Source organism: Clinocottus analis, unplaced genomic scaffold (genome assembly GCF_023055335.1).
Source record: "Clinocottus analis isolate CAN_PGR_092001 unplaced genomic scaffold, fCliAna1.0.p SCAF_8, whole genome shotgun sequence".
Taxonomy (NCBI): Eukaryota; Metazoa; Chordata; class Actinopteri; order Perciformes; family Cottidae; genus Clinocottus; species Clinocottus analis.
This window is the reverse complement of record NW_027176240.1, coordinates 20,424,649-20,443,695: the sequence shown is the minus strand read 5'-3', so window position 1 is coordinate 20,443,695 and position 19,047 is coordinate 20,424,649. Positions and strand designations below refer to the sequence as shown.

The 19,047-nt window shown below is 40.9% G+C and overlaps 1 protein-coding gene and 1 long non-coding RNA gene across 2 annotated transcripts; both read right to left on the bottom strand.

The window, feature by feature from the left end:
• Positions 1-1,990: 1,990 nt before the first annotated feature.
• On the bottom strand, positions 1,991-3,032 carry LOC137780020 (uncharacterized). Its single transcript, XR_011077101.1, has 2 exons — positions 2,814-3,032; positions 1,991-2,431 (listed from the first exon to the last, which is right to left on the bottom strand). It is a non-coding gene; the product is annotated as an uncharacterized lncRNA (long non-coding RNA).
• A 684-nt stretch (positions 3,033-3,716) lies between these two features.
• LOC137779844 (protein NLRC3-like) lies at positions 3,717-18,298 on the bottom strand (the record flags this gene model as incomplete). The annotated part of the gene is made up of 5 exons (XM_068568044.1): positions 3,717-3,736; positions 8,722-8,876; positions 11,243-11,416; positions 16,503-16,752; positions 16,822-18,298. Coding segments are annotated over 5 exons (2,076 nt in total), but the record flags the coding sequence as incomplete, so codon positions are not given.
• Between the last annotated feature and the right edge of the window lie 749 nt (positions 18,299-19,047).

The following is a 19,047-nucleotide window of genomic DNA, read 5'->3' as shown; positions in this document are numbered from 1 at the left end:
TGAAGCTGCTGCCAATATACACGACATGTTCTGACCCACAATGCTTCTGCACTGCAGACATATGAGCAAGAGGGTCAAAGTTCAAGGTCCATGTGATGAGGAAGTGGTCTGTCCTCATTAATGCATCAAGCTGCAGTATCAGGCCGCAAGCTGAACCACAAAAAGTCTTTTAGAAAGTGATTCGCGCTCCACAGGCGTGCATCTACACAATCTTCAGCCCATAAAAAAGAACGAGTTGTGCTAAGCTACAAAAAGAAAAGTTGCCCCTGAAATTCCCCCCCAAAAAGGTTTCAAAAGCAAAACCTATCCTGAGAAACATGTTTAAATGTACTTGAATAGGCAGAGAAGCATCAGGTGCTCTCTGTTGTCAACCCGGCTGTCAGTTCTGACCTTTACGACCTCACACTGCCAACATGAGCAGACATTGTAGTCACAGCAGCCAAAGATTTAATCAACCTTTCAAAATTCTACTTCTAAATAATCAGACACACATGCAGACACACACAGACATACAAACGCATAAAAAAAAAAGAAATTACACGCACAACACATACACACTTCCACATGCAGGCACACACACTCTCTCTCAAACGAACACACGCACACACACACACAGTTACACTAAACGCATGCCATTTATCAACTTTATGAAGCCAAATGATTAATTAATTAATGAGCAAATACTATATTTTGGTAGTATTATGTGTGTGTGTGTGTGTGCACGCGCACACACACACACACACACACATAAACACATGTTTTTCTCTGTGGCTCCGCCCTTCTTCACTTACAGGAAATCAGCTGAGTTCATGTAGAAGTGTGTGTGTGTAGTTGTTTGTAGATCTGCATGTCTTAGATAACAAACTGTTCCCATTTCTTTTAGTTTATAATTTAAATCTCTTGATGCAGTGGAGGTGAACTTGAGTGTTTTTTTTGTTGTGCATGCAATGTAACCACCATTTGTGTGTCTGTTGTAGTGCAGATGATGCCACCAAAATTCACATTTTCTTGTGTGCACCTGTATTTTGTGGTGTGTTTGTAATTTGTTTAAATGGATTTGTGTGAAAAATGTATTGTAACATGATACCTCTTTGTCAATATGGACTTATTAAATGTCACAATGTCACGTTTAAGTTGTGTACTTTATACAATTTTGATCATGTAACTCGTCCTTCACACTCCACATATGTTTTTTTTTTAGCTCGATGGAATAACAATCAAATTATACAATAAAAAACTTGTAAATTTGTAATTTGTCACCTTTTAAACTTGTATATCATACAGAAAATGTATCAAAACCTGAAGAGACATGGGATATTATATCAAAAATGTATTTTGATACAAAACACCCCTCTAAATTTATTAATACAAAATACTGGTGCCAGAAAATGTAACAAAAATACAATACATGTATTTTGTATTTAAAATATAGGAAATACTTTTTCTAGATTTTCCGTGTTCTCACAGTTTGGGACAGCAGAGCATTCAGGTCTGAGTGTATAATGTACACAAAGCTCTGGTGAACCCCACAAAGTGCTCGTTGATCCTTCTTGAACATCATCTTGCTGAGACATGTTGTTCACCTGGCCAACTGTAGAACTAATACAATAATAAAACTAAGAATACCTTCATAGTATGCCTTTTAAATCAAATGAATTGTATACTACAAAGTGAAGTATATTTTAAACAAACTGACATCTACTGTCATAGCCTGGCTAACTGTGAACATAGTATCTGCCAGTAATGGATATGGAAGCATGACATTCACAGTGAGAAGATGCAGCATATCTTGTAACACAGTGCAACACCAGCTGGACAGACGTCTCTTGATAAGGTTATCATGAACATACAAGCTGCTGTCAGACTGCACAACACACTGAGCTACAAACAAAACACGTCACTTTCCTTTAACAGCTTTCACTGGTGCAGTATGAATATATTTTTAAATACTTGTTTATTCTGTCTGTATATATAATAGTGCCATTGTGGGTTACATTTATTACTGTTTATTTTTTATTTTTTTTACAACTATCTCTTGCTGTAATCCTGCAATTTCCCCACAAGGGAGGGAGAGACTTTCATCCAACCACAACAGGACCGAGTGTAGATGTAGTTTCTGACTGGATATAAAGGGAGGGTTCTGAACGCATGAAGGATTCTGCTCAGGATATTGTAACGTGACGTCTGTCCCCAGCCATTAGTCCAGGTACTACTGAGCCTATGCCGGTCACGTGGGAAAAGGATCCAAAGACCCGTATACGGCAGATGAACAGAAGTGGAGGTGAACACCCAGACACGGTCAGTACTCCTGACCGTGTCTTTGGATCAATGATTCGTTCTTCTGCTGGAGACTCATATACTGCTGAAGAATGAATCATTGATCTGAAGATCTTCCTTCTTCCATCAGAGACGATGGGGTCCGTGTGGCGCCCTGCAAGAACAGAAACACATCCTTTAGTTTGCTGCATGTGCTGATAAAATCTACAATATGATCCACTGTCTGTGTTACTAAAGGAAGAACCAGCATCAGTGATCGTCAGCCGCTAAATCAAAAGGACCGTCAGCCCAGATTCACCATTTGATGTAATAGTGACTGATTTTTAAATTAAATTTAGCCGTTTTAGAACAATTAACATATTATAAAGAGTTAGAAAGACTATTGATGGTGAATGGGTGAAATACAAACACAGGACTTTCAACCAGGAGGCCGGTGTTTGTGTCCCAAAGTGTAATTGAGTGATTTAAGTTACATTGTTTATGCTTCAGTTCATTTATTTACTTATACTCAGTCCAACCATGTTGTTTTTATAAACCTGAAAAGCCACTGAAAAGTGCTCGTAGCTGTCCACGATTTGGAAGTCATGTCTCCTGAACTGTACTTGTCCATCGTTGAAACAGCACTGACCTGAATTAGTTGTGCCGTCTTTTTAGAGGTCTTCCATAGAACTGATGCCTTTAATGTTGAACATTCTGCAGCATTTCAAATGGAAACATTCTACTCATTAGTATGCGCCATCAAATGTAGGTCAAATTTAAACAGTGCTGAACACATTCAAAAATAAATACATTTTATATATATATATATGGTTTTAGGATTCCTGAAACAGAGACAACAGCTTCTGACAGTTTAGGATTCTTCATTTTTCTCAAAACATTATTCCAAATCTCATGATATTTCATATAATGTCTCCAAACATTAGAACCGCCAACAAACCAGTTTAATGTTTCTGGTGTCCCTCAATAGAAATCACAGTCTATCCCGTCTCCTGTATGCAGCAACTGCTTTAATAAATTATTTGGGAGTTTAAATAATCATGTACTAATATAATATTAATAGTGTTCCTCTTGCGTGGGGCCTGACCCACGAAGCCTCTTCATCCACCAGCGTGGACGGCGCAGCGCTGCAGATTTTGATGCTTTGACAAGGGAGCAATTGTGCCGTTAGTACTGTATTTATTATGAGAGACATGAAAGAAACCCTGACTTTGATGTTCCAGGTGTATTTAGGGGGAAAGTGAGAAGATAAGCGTTGTTTAGTCTGGAAGGTGTGGTTCACATGGGGGGATGGGCACATGAAGCAGGATAGAGACGGTTCCCATAACACACACCTGCTTTTGTTGTTTGAAGTTTGAATTCATTCACATTTGCTGGAACACTGTGACGTCACAAAGGTCGTCCTGATCAAAGCCACAGCTTTAGAAGACTCAGGGGCCGGTTCACTCATGTAGACTCCAGCCTGAGAGGAGGAGACACACAAGTTGTTAGTTAGACAGATGGACGGATGGATAAATATTTTATTTGGACTCATATTATAAGATCTACGATTTAACAATTATCTTCTCTTGAGATCCGGTTACAGGTCCAGTCGGGACTGTGTGAGACACGTGGACTTTCCCAAATCTCGTTTTTGGCCGTTAGCTGCAGCCGTTTGCCACCGGTCGAGTCGTTAAATGTTTTAAATCCACCGTGTGAACTTATTTTACATTTATGGCTGAGCTAATTTGTTAAGTTTTTATTTCCACTAATTTCCGGTACAAAGAAGCTCCACAAGCTTTAATCCTTTGTGTTTGTTCATTCAGAGCTATTGTGGCTAACCGGCGCTAGCATCTTTCTGGCTGGCTAGCATGTCAGCTCATTAGCTATAGTGCTGTGCCAGCTAGCCAATGTCACAGAACATCTACAAATTAATGTAAGTTATGCATTTTATTTCATGTAGTTATCACCCCCAGTGTTACAAGCAGCGTCACACACATCTCCATACCAGGGTCACAGTTTCATGTGTTTCCACATCCTCCCCTTGTCCTTGGGTCAAAATGTCAACATGTGTATCTCCCCAAACCCTGTCGCTGTCTTCTGAAGGTAGAGACCTTCAGAGCATCAAGCTCCTCTACCTTCAGAGCATCAATCTTGACGTGAGGACCACATATGTAGAAAATCCCTCAACAAACTTTTTGTATGTAACTGCTTCATTGAATTGAACGTGTTGCTGATTTATAGAAGAAAAGTATAAAACTGAAATAAAACCACAGTTTTACCATTTAGTAAGCTGTAAATAAAACTACAGACTCCAGTTCTTTATCAATCTAACCTTCTCCCCGTCCTGAAGCAGTGTGACACTGAGGTGAGGACCGACGCTGCCAGAGGAACTTAAGGTAAGAACTCTGGTTGAAGACTTTGCAGTGTGTCTACAATGTGAGTTCAACATAGGCAGCGAGATTGTAGACGTTATACGTACTCACTTTATAAGGGTTGAGACGAGTCACAGCCTCACGGGGGATTATCAGATGAACAGTCACAGGAGACATTTCTTTCAATCATTTTATTTTTAGATTTTACAAGTTAAACATAACAATTGTATTTATCTCATTCTTACCACCATTTTGGGGACATTTCTATAATTTTAATACTTAAAGAACAATATCCAGATTATATTTACACACTTTTACTGACGTAGCATTTTCAATGTAGAGATTTTGTGTTGTTTAAGTACTTTTACGTCAGTAAATGATATGAATATTTCCTTCACTGCCTCTTGCCACTCTATAATAATACAAACATAGTGAGTGTGGACTAAACTTAATTTTTTTCTTGAACAATTGCACATGTACAATTTCACAAATGGTCAATAAGAAACAGCAAAATACATTCAAACAACTCTTAAACTCAAAACTTGTGTTTTTGTTCATTTAAACCACCGTGTAAAGAATTTAAAGATTGTTTATCTTTGTCGCCCCCTAGTGGTTTTTATCAAAGAAGACACTGCAGCAGACATGAACTTTGTTTGGTCTCTTTTTTTTGTTCTCATTTCTCTTTTTTTTTTAAATAACTAAAACTTTATCGTCATTCTGGCCCAGAAGGAAAAGTCTGAGGGTGAACAACATCAGGATGAAGACATCCTCTGGGGAACATGAATATCTGTACAAAATGATGTGACATGACAGCTGTTTTAGCTGTTGTTACATGAGGCCCAATGTCTGTATGTGTGAGAGGGGGTCAGACTTTAGTCTTTAAAAGTCTTCTGCTGTGTGGGAGACTAAACCAAACCAGCTGGAGGGGTGGACCAGTCTCCAGTCTCCTGATGCTCTCTGGATCACCAGGACTCAGCATGATCACTTCCAGCTGATGAGAGGAGGAGAAGAAGAAGAGATGGATCAGTGTCCAGGATTTACGTCTTGATAACATTATTATGAGTGTTAATGGAGCAGCTACAACGTTAGCTTAGCTTAGCATTGTTTGATCCAGACTCCATTTAGAAAACTAACATTTTATAAGTTGTTTTCTTGTCTTGTGGAAAAAACATGAATTTAGACTTTTCATGAATCTGCATCATTATGTAGTTATTTCTGCTTAATTTTTTATCTGTTTATTGTAATTAAATCACAGCTGAATCTGTGTATTTTGGGTTCTTACAGCTGCAGTAAAGCAGCAGACATGTGTCTTGCTAGAAACAGAGAATACGGCCTCCAGATGATGTCATGACATGTCATTTAGCTGACGCTTTTATCCAAAGCGACTTACATTGTTGCTCAATACACCGTAGACACAGCAACGGGGAGTAAGTAGGGCTAAGTGCCTTGCTCAAGGACACAACGACATGGAAAAGCAGAGCCAGGGATCAAACCACCGTCCCTCTGATTGAAAGACGGGCATGCTAACCACTGAGCCACAGTCGCCACACATGAAGCAGACGTGATGAAGTTTGGTTTCCTTGGATATCTGAACTTCCTCAACATGAACACAGCAGCACTAGTGGTTATTTCAGCCGTGACTGATGATTGGCTCCATGGAGGTAAAGACTGAGCAGTAAGACATCAGGTTACTAAATGTAATGCTGGTTCTATGAAGTGAGAGCCAGTGATGTGCAGCTTCAGTCAGACTGATCTCAGAGCTGTGACAAAGATGATCAATAGTTTGATAGTTTGATGAATGAGGACCACTGTCTCTAAACATCTCTGATGCCGTCAGCTGATGCAGCTTCACTTCCTTGAGAAATTTGGTACAATAGTGCTAAACCAGCATGGACTGATTCAACCCTCTACTTACATCAGAGTCTCCAGTCTACAATGTGGACTCTCCAGAAAACCACTCAGCAGCTTCACATCTGAATCCTGCAGCTTGTTGTATCTCAGATCCAGTTCTCTCAGACTGGAGGGGTTTGACTTCAGAGCTGATCCCAGAGAAGAACAGCCTTCCTCTGTGATCTCACAGTCATACAGACTGCAAACACACAAAACAACACACAGAGTTTATTATATTGACACACAATGATTCATTATTTTCATCATGAATGTAATTAAATTATACTTTTTATGATAAACATTGACTTCAGGGTATATTATTGATAGTATATATAATATTCATCAAGTGTAGTATATATAGTATTCCCATCAATACTCTGAGTCTTTTTCTGTCTTTTTGAGTGACATTTTGTAGATAAAGAACATGGCCGTGACACTTTGGGCCCTGACACTTTGGGCCCCTGGGTCTGGGCCCTTTAGTCCTGTTCAGTAATCCATCCAACAGCATGAAGCCAGACAAGTTGTACATGTCATGATTGTAGAGGACGACATGCAGACAACGAGGCAGCTGATGTGAAGTGGAACATATTACCAGAACATGTAACACTTCACTGATCAATACGTAGATAAATCAATAGAGTTATTGATTAAACATGAAGGTGCTACACGAGCAGCAGACAGTGAACCCACCTCAGAGTCTCCAGTCTACAATGTGGACTCTCCAGAAAACCACTCAGCAGCTTCACTCCTGAATCCTGCAGCTTGTTGTATCTCAGATCCAGTTTTCTCAGACTGGAGGGGTTTGACTTCAGAGCTGATCCCAGAGAAGAACAGCCTTCCTCTGTGATCTCACAGCCAAACAGCCTTCAAACACACAAAACAACACAGAGTTTACTACATCGATACACAATGAATCATTATTTTCATCATCAACATGAGTGGCTTTCATTTTGGTTTCTTCTTCTTTTGTAAACAGACATTTAGTTAAAATCATGTCACTGTAAACACATTTAAATCCTGATTCCAGTGAAACCAGTTCTTCCAGTGCAGTAGAAGCTCTAACAAACTAAAAGCAGGACTTAAAGCGTCCTGGTTCCCTGAAAGCAGGAGGGCCAAAGGATGTTCATGATGGTTGAACAAGACCTCCAACACTTTGACCCCAGCAGGATAGTGGCCAGTTCAGCATTCAGTTCACAGCATTATGTCGTAAAGCATATCACAGAGACACTAGTAGACATTGTTCTCCACAGCAACATGTTGGGAACAGCAGCATGAACTGGGATGCAGTAGATGACTTCAGAGCACTTCAGACTTCAGAGCTGAGAGAAGAACAGCTGACCTCTGTCAAGCTGCAGGAACTCAATCTGCATCAAGAAGAAATATGAAGAGAAACAATCTGTTCATAATCCATCAGATGTGTCATGTTTTAAATGTGGAACTCCACTTCACAAGGTTTCCTGCAGCTGGCAGCAGACGTGTAGAAGCAGCTCACGGAGGAGAGTTCATGACTTGTTTCAATATCATATTAACGTTGAGGACAAACTCATCACAGCAAATGTTCACATGAACCTGGAGCACAACAGGTTGTTAAAGATGTGAAATGATGATGCTTTCTATAACTTTTACAGTTCTGTTATGAAATGTATTGATCAGTATTGATCCAGATTATTCAGAGCAGATCAAAACATGTGAAAAAGTTATTTAAAAATGCCAAATGCTCTTAAAAAAATGATGAAATATTGGATTAAAAATGAATAAAGGTTTGGTTCTTAACATGTAATTAAATTACACTTTTTATGATGAATATTGACTTCAGTGTGTAGAATTCATAGTATTTAAAATATTTATCAAATTTAGTACATACATAGTATTCTCATCAATACTCTTTGAATCTTTTTGTTTCTCTTTGAGTGACATGTTGTAGATAAAGAACAGGGCCCTGACACTTGGGGCCCCTGGGTCTGGGCCCTTTAGTCCTGTTCAGTAATCCATCCAACAGCATGAAGCCAGACAAGTTGTACATGTCATAATTTTAGAGGACGACATGCAGACAACGAGGCAGCTGATGTGAAGTGGAACATATTACCAGAACATGTAACACTTCACTGATCAATACGTAGATAAATCAATAGAGTTATTGATTAAACATGAAGGTGCTACACTAGCAGCAGACAGTGAACCCACCTCAGAGTCCCCAGTCTACAATGTGGACTCTCCAGAAAACCACTCAGCAGCTTCACTCCTGAATCCTGCAGCTTGTTGAAGCTCAGATTCAGTTTTCTCAGACTGGAGGGGTTTGACTTCAGAGCTGATCCCAGAGAAGAACAGCCTTCCTCTGTGATCTCACAGTCTGACAGACTGCAGACACACAAAACAACACACAGAGTTTATTATATTGATACACAATGAATCATTATTTTCATCATCAACATGAGTGGCTTTCATTTTGGTTTCTTCTTCCTTTGTAAACAGACATTTAGTTAAAATCATGTCACTGTAAACACATTTAAATCCTGATTCCAGTGAAATGAGTTCTTCCAGTCCAGTAGAAGCTAAAGGTCATTTTCTCGATTTATTTTACATAATTTCTTAAATTCACCTTTTAAAGGTACTTGCATATGTGGTACATATTCAGTTAAATCTAACAATCTCAGCTCTCTATATAATGAGGCACCATTGCCATGAGGCAAAAGTGTAAAGAGAAAATATGACTAAGGCTGAAAAATGTAATCTTGATATTTGAAGTTCTTCACATCTCTTGTGAAAACACAACTTTACTCAGGTGGTCGAACGGTTTCGGTGATGGAAATTGGTTTCCCAAAAGGTCTTAGGTTCTCAAAAGCAGGAAAATATATTAATAAAATGGTAGATACATGTAAATAAATGTCTAAAAACAAATGTTGTATTGTCGTTTTTGAGTAGTAATGTGGTCTGTCACTACTTTCATCAACATGAGAGGGACTGAGATACAATGAGACTGAGGAATGACTTCATACTACAGACCGAGCTTCATGATGTGTATTCAAATGAAAAAATAATAATACAATAGTTTGTTTACAAACTAAATATGTAGTATATATTTGAGTCAAAATATGTACTATAGAAAAAAAAACTATTTACTGTTTCCACAATGTGCATGTTTCAGTTTCATTTTACAAGAACAGTTAAAAGAACAGGAACAACATATGTACTCTGTATGTATGTGTGTACTCTGTGTACATGTGTGTACTATGTACTCTGTATACATGTGTGTACTTTGTACTCTGTATACATGTGTGTACTCTGTACTCTGTATACATGTGTGCACTATGTAAACTGTATATATGTGCGTACTATGTACTCTGTATGTATATGTGTACTCTGTATATATGTGTGTACTATGTACTCTGTATGTATATGTGTACTCTGTATACATGTGTGTACTATGTACTGTTTACCAGCACAACGTCGCGTGTGGCCTCACAGAGTAAAACTGAACAGATGAGCGGAGCAGAGGCTTTGTGTGTTTTTTAGAACATTCAAGAAAACACTGTTTTTTTTTGTTAGGTGGTAGTGTGTTGTCTATCTGAATAAAAACCAGTGGATCTTTGCAGCATTGGTGGATGGGTAGGTCTTTAGAGATTTCCTGAGTTTTGGTAGTTTCACACAAAATGTCGCCAGACACCTGAATTGACAAATTACGGTGACAGGCGGAGCTCGACATAGAGGCCAGCAGCTCTGTCAGCTCCTGTGAGCCACGTTAGACCACAAGGAGGACGGGGCCGGAAACTGCAGAACCTCGCGGATCTAACAGTAGCGGATTATTTTTTCTGCGCCGTTTTTTCCAGAAGATATGAATATTTAAAAAATGTAAACACTGAAAATTCACGGCCCCACTGAGGTCGATTTTAGAGGGTTAATGCGTCCTGGTTCCCTGAAAGCAGGAGGGCCAAAGGATGTTCATGTTGGTTGAACAAGACCTCCAACACTTTGACCCCAGCAGGATAGTGGCCAGTTCAGCATTCAGTTCACAGCATTATGTCGTAAAGCATATCACAGAGACACTAGTAGACATTGTTCTCCACAGCAACATGTTGGGAGCAGCAGCATGAACTCAGTAGATCAGACACTTATTGTGCGTTCACACCAAACACGTCAAAAATGTTCTCGACCCGCGTCAACATTTTTTTCGATGCGCAGCGAGAAAAAGTGTTCACACCAAAAGCAGCATGACTAACTGCAGCGCCACAGAGGGGGCCCGCTTTTCTATATGAAAAGATCACTTTTGTTATAGATTATGGATCTGCTTTATACTTGTTGTGGAAGTCACAAAAACGTGTGAACATAAACTCCATGGTGTCTGGGTTCATAATAATATCCGTAGTCTCACAACAGCCTGAATGAAGCCGCTATCATCTTCTTCCGGAGGACCAGCAGCAGCTTTACTCAGCTCCAGCAGGACGGCGGTGACGAGCGGACCATCTCAACACTGATTGGCTGACGCAACTATGACTCACACGTTTTTCTGCCAGAGTTGGGAAATTTCAACTCGCGAGTCGACACCTCGCGAGTTGATCAGAGTTCGCCCCGCGACCATCAAAGTTGTTCGTGCTGCTTCAATGCGTCCGATGTGCTGCACGCTTTGCATGTAAGCTTGGCGTGCATTGAAACCTTGACGCGTACGGTGTGAACACACCATTATTAGACTACTTTGTCATCTTTGTAGTAAATCATCTGATCCTGACCTGAGAGTCTCCAGTGTACAGTGTGGACTCTCCAGTCCAGCAGAGAGAAGCTTCACTCCTGAATCCTGCAGCTTGTTGACGCTGAGATCCAGTTTTCTCAGACTGGAGGGGTTTGACTTCAGAGCTGATCCCAGAGAAGAACAGCCTTCCTCTGTGATCTCACAGCATGACAGACTGCAAACATACAAAATAACACACAGAGTTTATTATATTGATACACAATGAATCATTATTTTCATCATCAACATGAGTGGCTTTCATTTTGGTTTCTTCTTCTTTTGTAAACAGACATTTAGTTAAAATCATGTCACTGTAAACTCATTTAAATCCTGATTCCAGTGAAACCAGTTCTTCCAGTGCAGTAGAAGCTCTAACAAACTAAAAGCAGGACTTAAAGCGTCCTGGTTCCCTGAAAGCAGGAGGGCCAAAGGATGTTCATGTTGGTTGGACAAGACCTCCAACACTTTGACCCCAGCAGGATAGTGGCCAGTTCAGCATTCAGTTCACAGCATTATGTCGTAAAGCATATCACAGAGACACTAGTAGACATTGTTCTCCACAGCAACATGTTGGGAACAGCAGCATGAACTGGGATGCAGTAGATGACTTCAGAGCACTTCAGACTTCAGAGCTGAGAGAAGAACAGCTGACCTCTGTCAAGCTGCAGGAACTCAATCTGCATCAAGAAGAAATATGAAGAGAAACAATCTGTTCATAATCCATCAGATGTGTCATGTTGTAAATGTGGAACTCCACTTCACAAGGTTTCCTGCAGCTGGCAGCAGACGTGTAGAAGCAGCTCACGGAGGAGAGTTCATGACTTGTTTCAATATCATATTAACGTTGAGGACAAACTCATCACAGCAAATGTTCACATGAACCTGGAGCACAACAGGTTGTTAAAGATGTGAAATGATGATGCTTTCTATAACTTTTAGACTTCTGTTACTAAATGTATTGATCAGTATTGATCCAGATTATTCAGAGCAGATCAAAACTTGTGAAAAAGTTATTTAAAAATGCCAAATGCTCTTAAAAGAAATGATAAAATATTGGATTAAAAATGAATAAAGGTTTGGTTCTTTACATTTAATTAAATTACACTTTTTATGATGCATATTGACTTAAGTATATAGAATTCCTAGTATTGATAATATTCATCAAGTTTAGTATATATATAGTATTCTCATTCATACTGTTTTTTTTGTTTCTCTTAGAGTGACATTTTGTAGATAAAGAACAGGGCCTCTGACACTTTGGGCCCTGACACTTGGGGCCCCTGGGTCTGGGCCCTTTAGTCCTGTTCAGTAATCCATCCAACAGCATGAAGCCAGACAAGTTGTACATGTCATGATTGTAGAGGACGACATGCAGACAACGAGGCAGCTGATGTGAAGTGGAACATATTACCAGAACATGTAACACTTCACTGATCAATACGTAGATAAATCAATAGAGTTATTGATTAAACATGAAGGTGCTACACTAGCAGCAGACAGTGAACCCTCCTCAGAGTCTCCAGTCTACAATGTGGACTCTCCAGAAAACCACTCAGCAGCTTCACTCCTGAATCCTGCAGCTTGTTGTATCTCAGATCCAGTTTTCTCAGACTGGAGGGGTTTGACTTCAGAGCTGATCCCAGAGAAGAACAGCCTTCCTCTGTGATCTCACAGCGTGACAGACTGCAAACACACAAAACAACACACAGAGTTTATTATATCGAAACACAATGAATCATTATTTTCGTCATCAACATGAGTGACTTTCATTTTGGTTTCTTCTTCTTTTGTAAACAGACATTTTGTTAAAATCATGTCACTGTAAAGAAATTTAAATCCTGATTCCAGTGAAATGATTTATTCTTTTTCTTCTTTTTTTCCCCACAAACCAGTTTTTGTCTGTAGATTGTGTTTCCTGGGCCTGAGCGACTGATCATCAGTGTACTGAACCCTGCTGGAGTAAAGACCTTGTGTTTGCACCCTACTACCAGGACTCAAGTCTGCATCTGAGTCCTACTGTCTTTGGTCTCCAGTCCTGAACAATAGTACCAGAACATGTAACACTTGATGGATCAATACGTAGATAAATCAATAGAGTTATTGATTAAACATGAAGGTGCTACACTAGCAGCAGACAGTGAACCCACCTCAGAGTCTCCAGTCTACAATGTGGACTCTCCAGAAAACCACTCAGCAGCTTCACTCCTGAATCCTGCAGCTTGTTGAAGCTCAGATTCAGTTCTCTCAGACTGGAGGGGTTTGACTTCAGAGCTGATCTCAGAGAAGAACAGCCTTCCTCTGTGATCTCACAGCGTGACAGCCTGCAAACACACAAAACAACACACAGAGTTTATTATATTGATACACAATGAATCATTATTTTCATCATCAACATGAGTGGCTTTCATTTTGGTTTCTTCTTCTTCTTTTGTAAACAGACATTTTGTTAAAATCATGTCACTGTAAACTCATTTAAATCCTGATTCCAGTGAAACCAGTTCTTCCAGTGCAGTAGAAGCTCTAACAAACTAAAAGCAGGACTTAAAGCGTCCTGGTTCCCTGAAAGCAGGAGGGCCAAAGGATGTTCATGATGGTTGGACAAGACCTCCAACACTTTGACCCCAGCAGGATAGTGGCCAGTTCAGCATTCAGTTCACAGCATTATGTCGTAAAGCATATCACAGAGACACTAGTAGACATTGTTCTCCACAGCAACATGTTGGGAACAGCAGCATGAACTGGGATGCAGTAGATGACTTCAGAGCACTTCAGACTTCAGAGCTGAGAGAAGAACAGCTGACCTCTGTCAAGCTGCAGGAACTCAATCTGCATCAAGAAGAAATATGAAGAGAAACAATCTGTTCATAATCCATCAGATGTGTCATGTTGTAAATGTGGAACTCCACTTCACAAGGTTTCCTGCAGCTGGCAGCAGACGTGTAGAAGCAGCTCACGGAGGAGAGTTCATGACTTGTTTCAATATCATATTAACGTTGAGGACAAACTCATCACAGCAAATGTTCACATGAACCTGGAGCACAACAGGTTGTTAAAGATGTGAAATGATGATGCTTTCTATAACTTTTAGACTTCTGTTACTAAATGTATTGATCAGTATTGATCCAGATTATTCAGAGCAGATCAAAACATGTGAAAAAGTTATTTAAAAATGCAAAATGCTCTTAAAAGAAATGATGAAATATTGGATTAAAAATGAATAAAGGTTTGGTTCTTTACATGTAATTAAATTACACTTTTTTATGATGAGTATTGACTTCAGAGTATACAATTCATTGTATTTATAATATTTATCAAGTTTAATATATTTAATATTCTCATTATTACTTTTTGAGTCTATTTGTGTCTCTTTGAATGACATTTTGTTATTAAGAAAAGGGGCCCTGACACTTTGGGCCCCTGGGTCTGGGCCCTTTAGTCCTGTTCAGTAATCCATCCAACAGCATGAAGCCAGACAAGTTGTACATGTCATGATTGTAGAGGACGACATGCAGACAACGAGGCAGCTGATGTGAAGTGGAACATATTACCAGAACATGTAACACTTCACTGATCAATACGTAGATAAATCAATAGAGTTATTGATTAAACATGAAGGTGCTACACTAGCAGCAGACAGTGAACCCACCTCAGAGTCTCCAGTCTACAATGTGGACTCTCCAGAAAACCACTCAGCAGCTTCACTCCTGAATCCTGCAGCTTGTTGGAGCTCAGATTCAGTTTTCTCAGACTGGAGGGGTTTGACTTCAGAGCTGATCCCAGAGAAGAACAGCCTTCCTCTGTGATCTCACAGTCATACAGCCTGCAAACACACAAAACAACACACAGAGTTTATTATATTGATACACAATGAATCATTAATTTCATAATCAACATGAGTGGCTTTCATTTTGGTTTCATCTTCTTTTGTAAACAGACATTGAGTTAAAATCATGTCACTGTAAACACATTTAAATCCTGATTCCAGTGAAACCAGTTCTTCCAGTGCAGTAGAAGCTCTAACTTTGTAGATGGAGACTATTCCCTGTGGACTCTGTTGGTGCATCTCACTCTGCTGGTGAGACATGCGTGATGGAAACTTGAAAGCAGGTCTGCTTAGCTCGCTGTTAGCCCCGCCCTCCATCCTTGTGTGTTCCCTTCTGTGTGATTGACAGCCCCGCCCTGATTGTTTACAACCTGCCTCGTTGCCTGTTGTCCCCGTGTCTTTAGGCTGTCAATTGTGTGCTTTGACAATTTGTCTGACCATGTTACCAGTTAGCTTAACAATGTGCATTAGTAACATAGTAGAAAGTCACTGTTAGTTTTTATCATTTAGAAGTATTCCAGGTATTCATGGAATGTGTAAAACAAGATGGATGCTGCATGCTATAGGACTGTATAACTTTAGCTTTAATGGAGACTATTTTGTTAGCTACACAGGAGGGAGGACTTCAAACACCAGAGGCAGGGGGCTACTAGGTTGTGGACTGTTTTTACCAAGACAAAGGATGACTCCGCCCCGTGAAACTTTTAGCCAATTGCATGCTGTGAGACTAACCAATGAGAGGCCAGTAGGCTCAGTGACTGGGAGAACTAAAACTATGCAGAACTTGTTGTTCAGGGTTCATGAGTTGAAACACAGACAGTGAACTATCAGCAGGTTAGACTGTAAATGGTCTGTGGATGCTGAAGCTGTGCATCCTCAGCTGAGAATGTTTTACTGAATCATTATAATCATTCCATGAGTTATTATTCAGCAGGAGGGCCAAAGGATGTTCATGTTGGTTGGACAAGACCTCCAACACTTTGATCCCAGCAGGATAGTGGCCAGTTCAGCATTCGGTTCACAGCATTATATCCAAAAGCATATCACAGAGACACTAGTAGACATTGTTCTCCACAGCAACATGTTGGGAACAGTAGCATGAACCCAGTAGATCAGACACTTAGACCACTTTTTCATCTTTGTGGTAAATCATCTGATCCTGACCTGAGAGTCTCCAGTGTACAGTGTGGACTCTCCAGTCCAGCAGAGAGAAGCTTCACTCCTGAATCCTGCAGCTTGTTGTGACTCAGGTCCAGCTGTTTCAGACTAGAGGACTGGGAGCTGAGGACTGAGGACAGAGCTTCACAGCTTCTCTCTGAGAGGTTACATCTACTCAGCCTAGGGGAGGAACAGGGATTAATACAAACAAAATAGTTAATCAAAGTAAAATATCAAACACATGTAGTAATATCAATGTATCCATAATGTCTCCACATACAGAGCTTTGTTGGAGGCTTTGACTACTGGCAACAGCCTCAGAAGAGCCTCCTCTGAAGCAGAGTATTTCTTCAGGTCAAACACATCCAGATCTTCTGCTGATGACAATAAGATGAAGACCAGAGCTGACCACTGAGCAGGAGACAGTTCATCTGTGGAGAGACGTCCTGACCTCAGGGACTGTTGGATCTCCTCCACTAGAGAACCATCATTCAGTTCATTCAGACAGTGGAACAGATTGATGCTTTTCTCTGGAGACACTTTCTCACTTATCTTCTTCTTGATGTACTGGACTGTTTTCTGATTGGTCTGTGAGCTACTTCCTGTCTGTGTCAGCAGACCTTGTAGGAGAGTCTGATTGGTCTCCAGTGAAAGACCCAGGAGGAAGCGGAGGAACAAGTCCAGGTGTCCATTTGGACTCTGTAAGGCCTTGTCCACAGCACTCTGGTAGAGATGTTTTGGTTTAGGTTTTGCTCTCAATAATTTAGGCCGATAGGGTCTTGGTTGCTCTTCTGCCAGCAGGTTGACACCAGAGTTGATGAAGGTCAGATGGACATGAAGAGCAGCCAGAAACTCCTGAACACTCAGATGGACGAAGCAGAACACCTTGTCCTGGTACAGTCCTTTCTCCTCTCTAAAGATCTGTGTGAACACTCCTGAGTACACTGAGGCTGCTCTGATATCGATGCCACACTCTGTCAGGTCGGATTCATAGAAGATCAGGTTCCCTTTCTGCAGCTGATCAAAAGCCAGTTTTCCCAGAGACTCGATCATCTTCCTGCTCTCTGGACTCCAGTGTGGATCTGTCTCAGCTCCTCCATCATACTTGACCTTCTTCACTTTGGACTGAACCACCAGGAAGTGGATGTACATCTCAGTCAGGGTCTTGGGCAGCTGTCCTGCCTCTGTCATCTTCAACACGACCTCCAGAACTGTAGCAGTGATCCAGCAGAAGACTGGGATGTGACACATGATGTGGAGGCTTCGTGAGGTCTTGATGTGGGAGATGATCCTGCTGGCCTGCTCCTCATCTCTGAACCTCTTGCTGAAGTAGTCCTTCTTCTGTGGGTCAGTGAACCCTCTGACCTCTGTCACCAGGTCAACACAGTCAGGAGGGATCTGATTGGCTGCTGCAGGTCGTGTGGTTATCCAGAGGCGAGCAGAGGGAAGCAGCTTCCCCCTGATGAGGTTTGTCAGCAGCACATCCACTGAGGTGGACTCTGTGACGTCAGTCAGGACCTCATTGTTGTGGAAGTCCAGAGGAAGTCGACACTCATCCAGACCGTCAAAGATGAACACAACGGGGAACTCTTCAAACCTGCAGATTCCTGCTTCTTTGGTTTCAGAGAAGAAGTGATGAACAAGTTCCACCAAGCTGAACTTCTTCTCTTTCAGCACATTCAGCTCTCTGAACGTGAATGGAAACATGAACTGGATGTCCTTGTTGGCTTTGTCTTCGGCCCAGTCCAGAGTGAACTTCTGTGTTAGGACTGTTTTCCCGATGCCAGCCACTCCCTTTGTCATCACTGTTCTGATTGGTTCCTCTCCTCCAGGTGAGGCTTTAAAGAAGTCTTCTTGTCTGATGGTGGTTTCTGGTCTGTGTGGTTTCCTGGATGCTGTTTCAATCTGTCTGACCTCATGTTCATTGTTGACCTCTGCAGTCCCTCCCTCTGTGATGTAGAGCTCTGTGTAGATCTGGTTCAGAAGGGTTGGGTTTCCTGCTTTAGCGATCCCCTCAAACACACACTGGAACTTCTTCTTCAGGTTAGATTTGAGTTCACGCTGACAAACTGCAGCAAGAAGTCCTGAATGAACACACAACAAAGAAGATCAGAATATATTTTTAACATGTCATTTCCTCAAAGAATGAGTCTATGAATATATTCTGGTCCATCTCTTGAGACATTAGTAAACGTTCCATTCATCCAGCAAGTTAAATCTTTAGAGAAATCCTCTTACTGCTCTGCAAACAGTCAGCCAGCTCCTCCTGCTTCATGCTCCTCAGGAAGTGCAGTGAGATCTTCTGAAATGCTTCTCTGCTCCTCCTCCTCTGCTCTTCATCCTCACCATCCAACACCTCCTCATCCTCTCTCTGAATCGCTAAGCATTCTGGGTAATCTGAACTCAGAACCTTCTGGATCTTCTTCAGCTCGTCCTTCACAAAAGTGAGGATGTTCTCCTCCAGCAGCTGGAACAGAATATTCTCTGAATGACAAACTAAAACCATGGAAGCAAACATCAGATCCGTGTTGGACAGACTGACAACCCACTGGTCTAAAGAGTGCAGCATGGAGATGATGGTGAACAGAAGACATGTAAAAGTAGTTGTACAGGTACAGACCATAAATATGGAGTCCAGGTGTGTTTGATGCTGCTGGGCAGACGGACCTCTGGGAACCTCTGAGCTCTCCTGGTCCTCTCTGTGGAGGAGTCATGAACCATCAGCTCACATTGTGTTTGCACCACAGACTGTTTATTGTTCATGATATTACAACACAAATACAACAATAAGTTAAAGATGTTGTGTTGTGTCATGATTAATCATT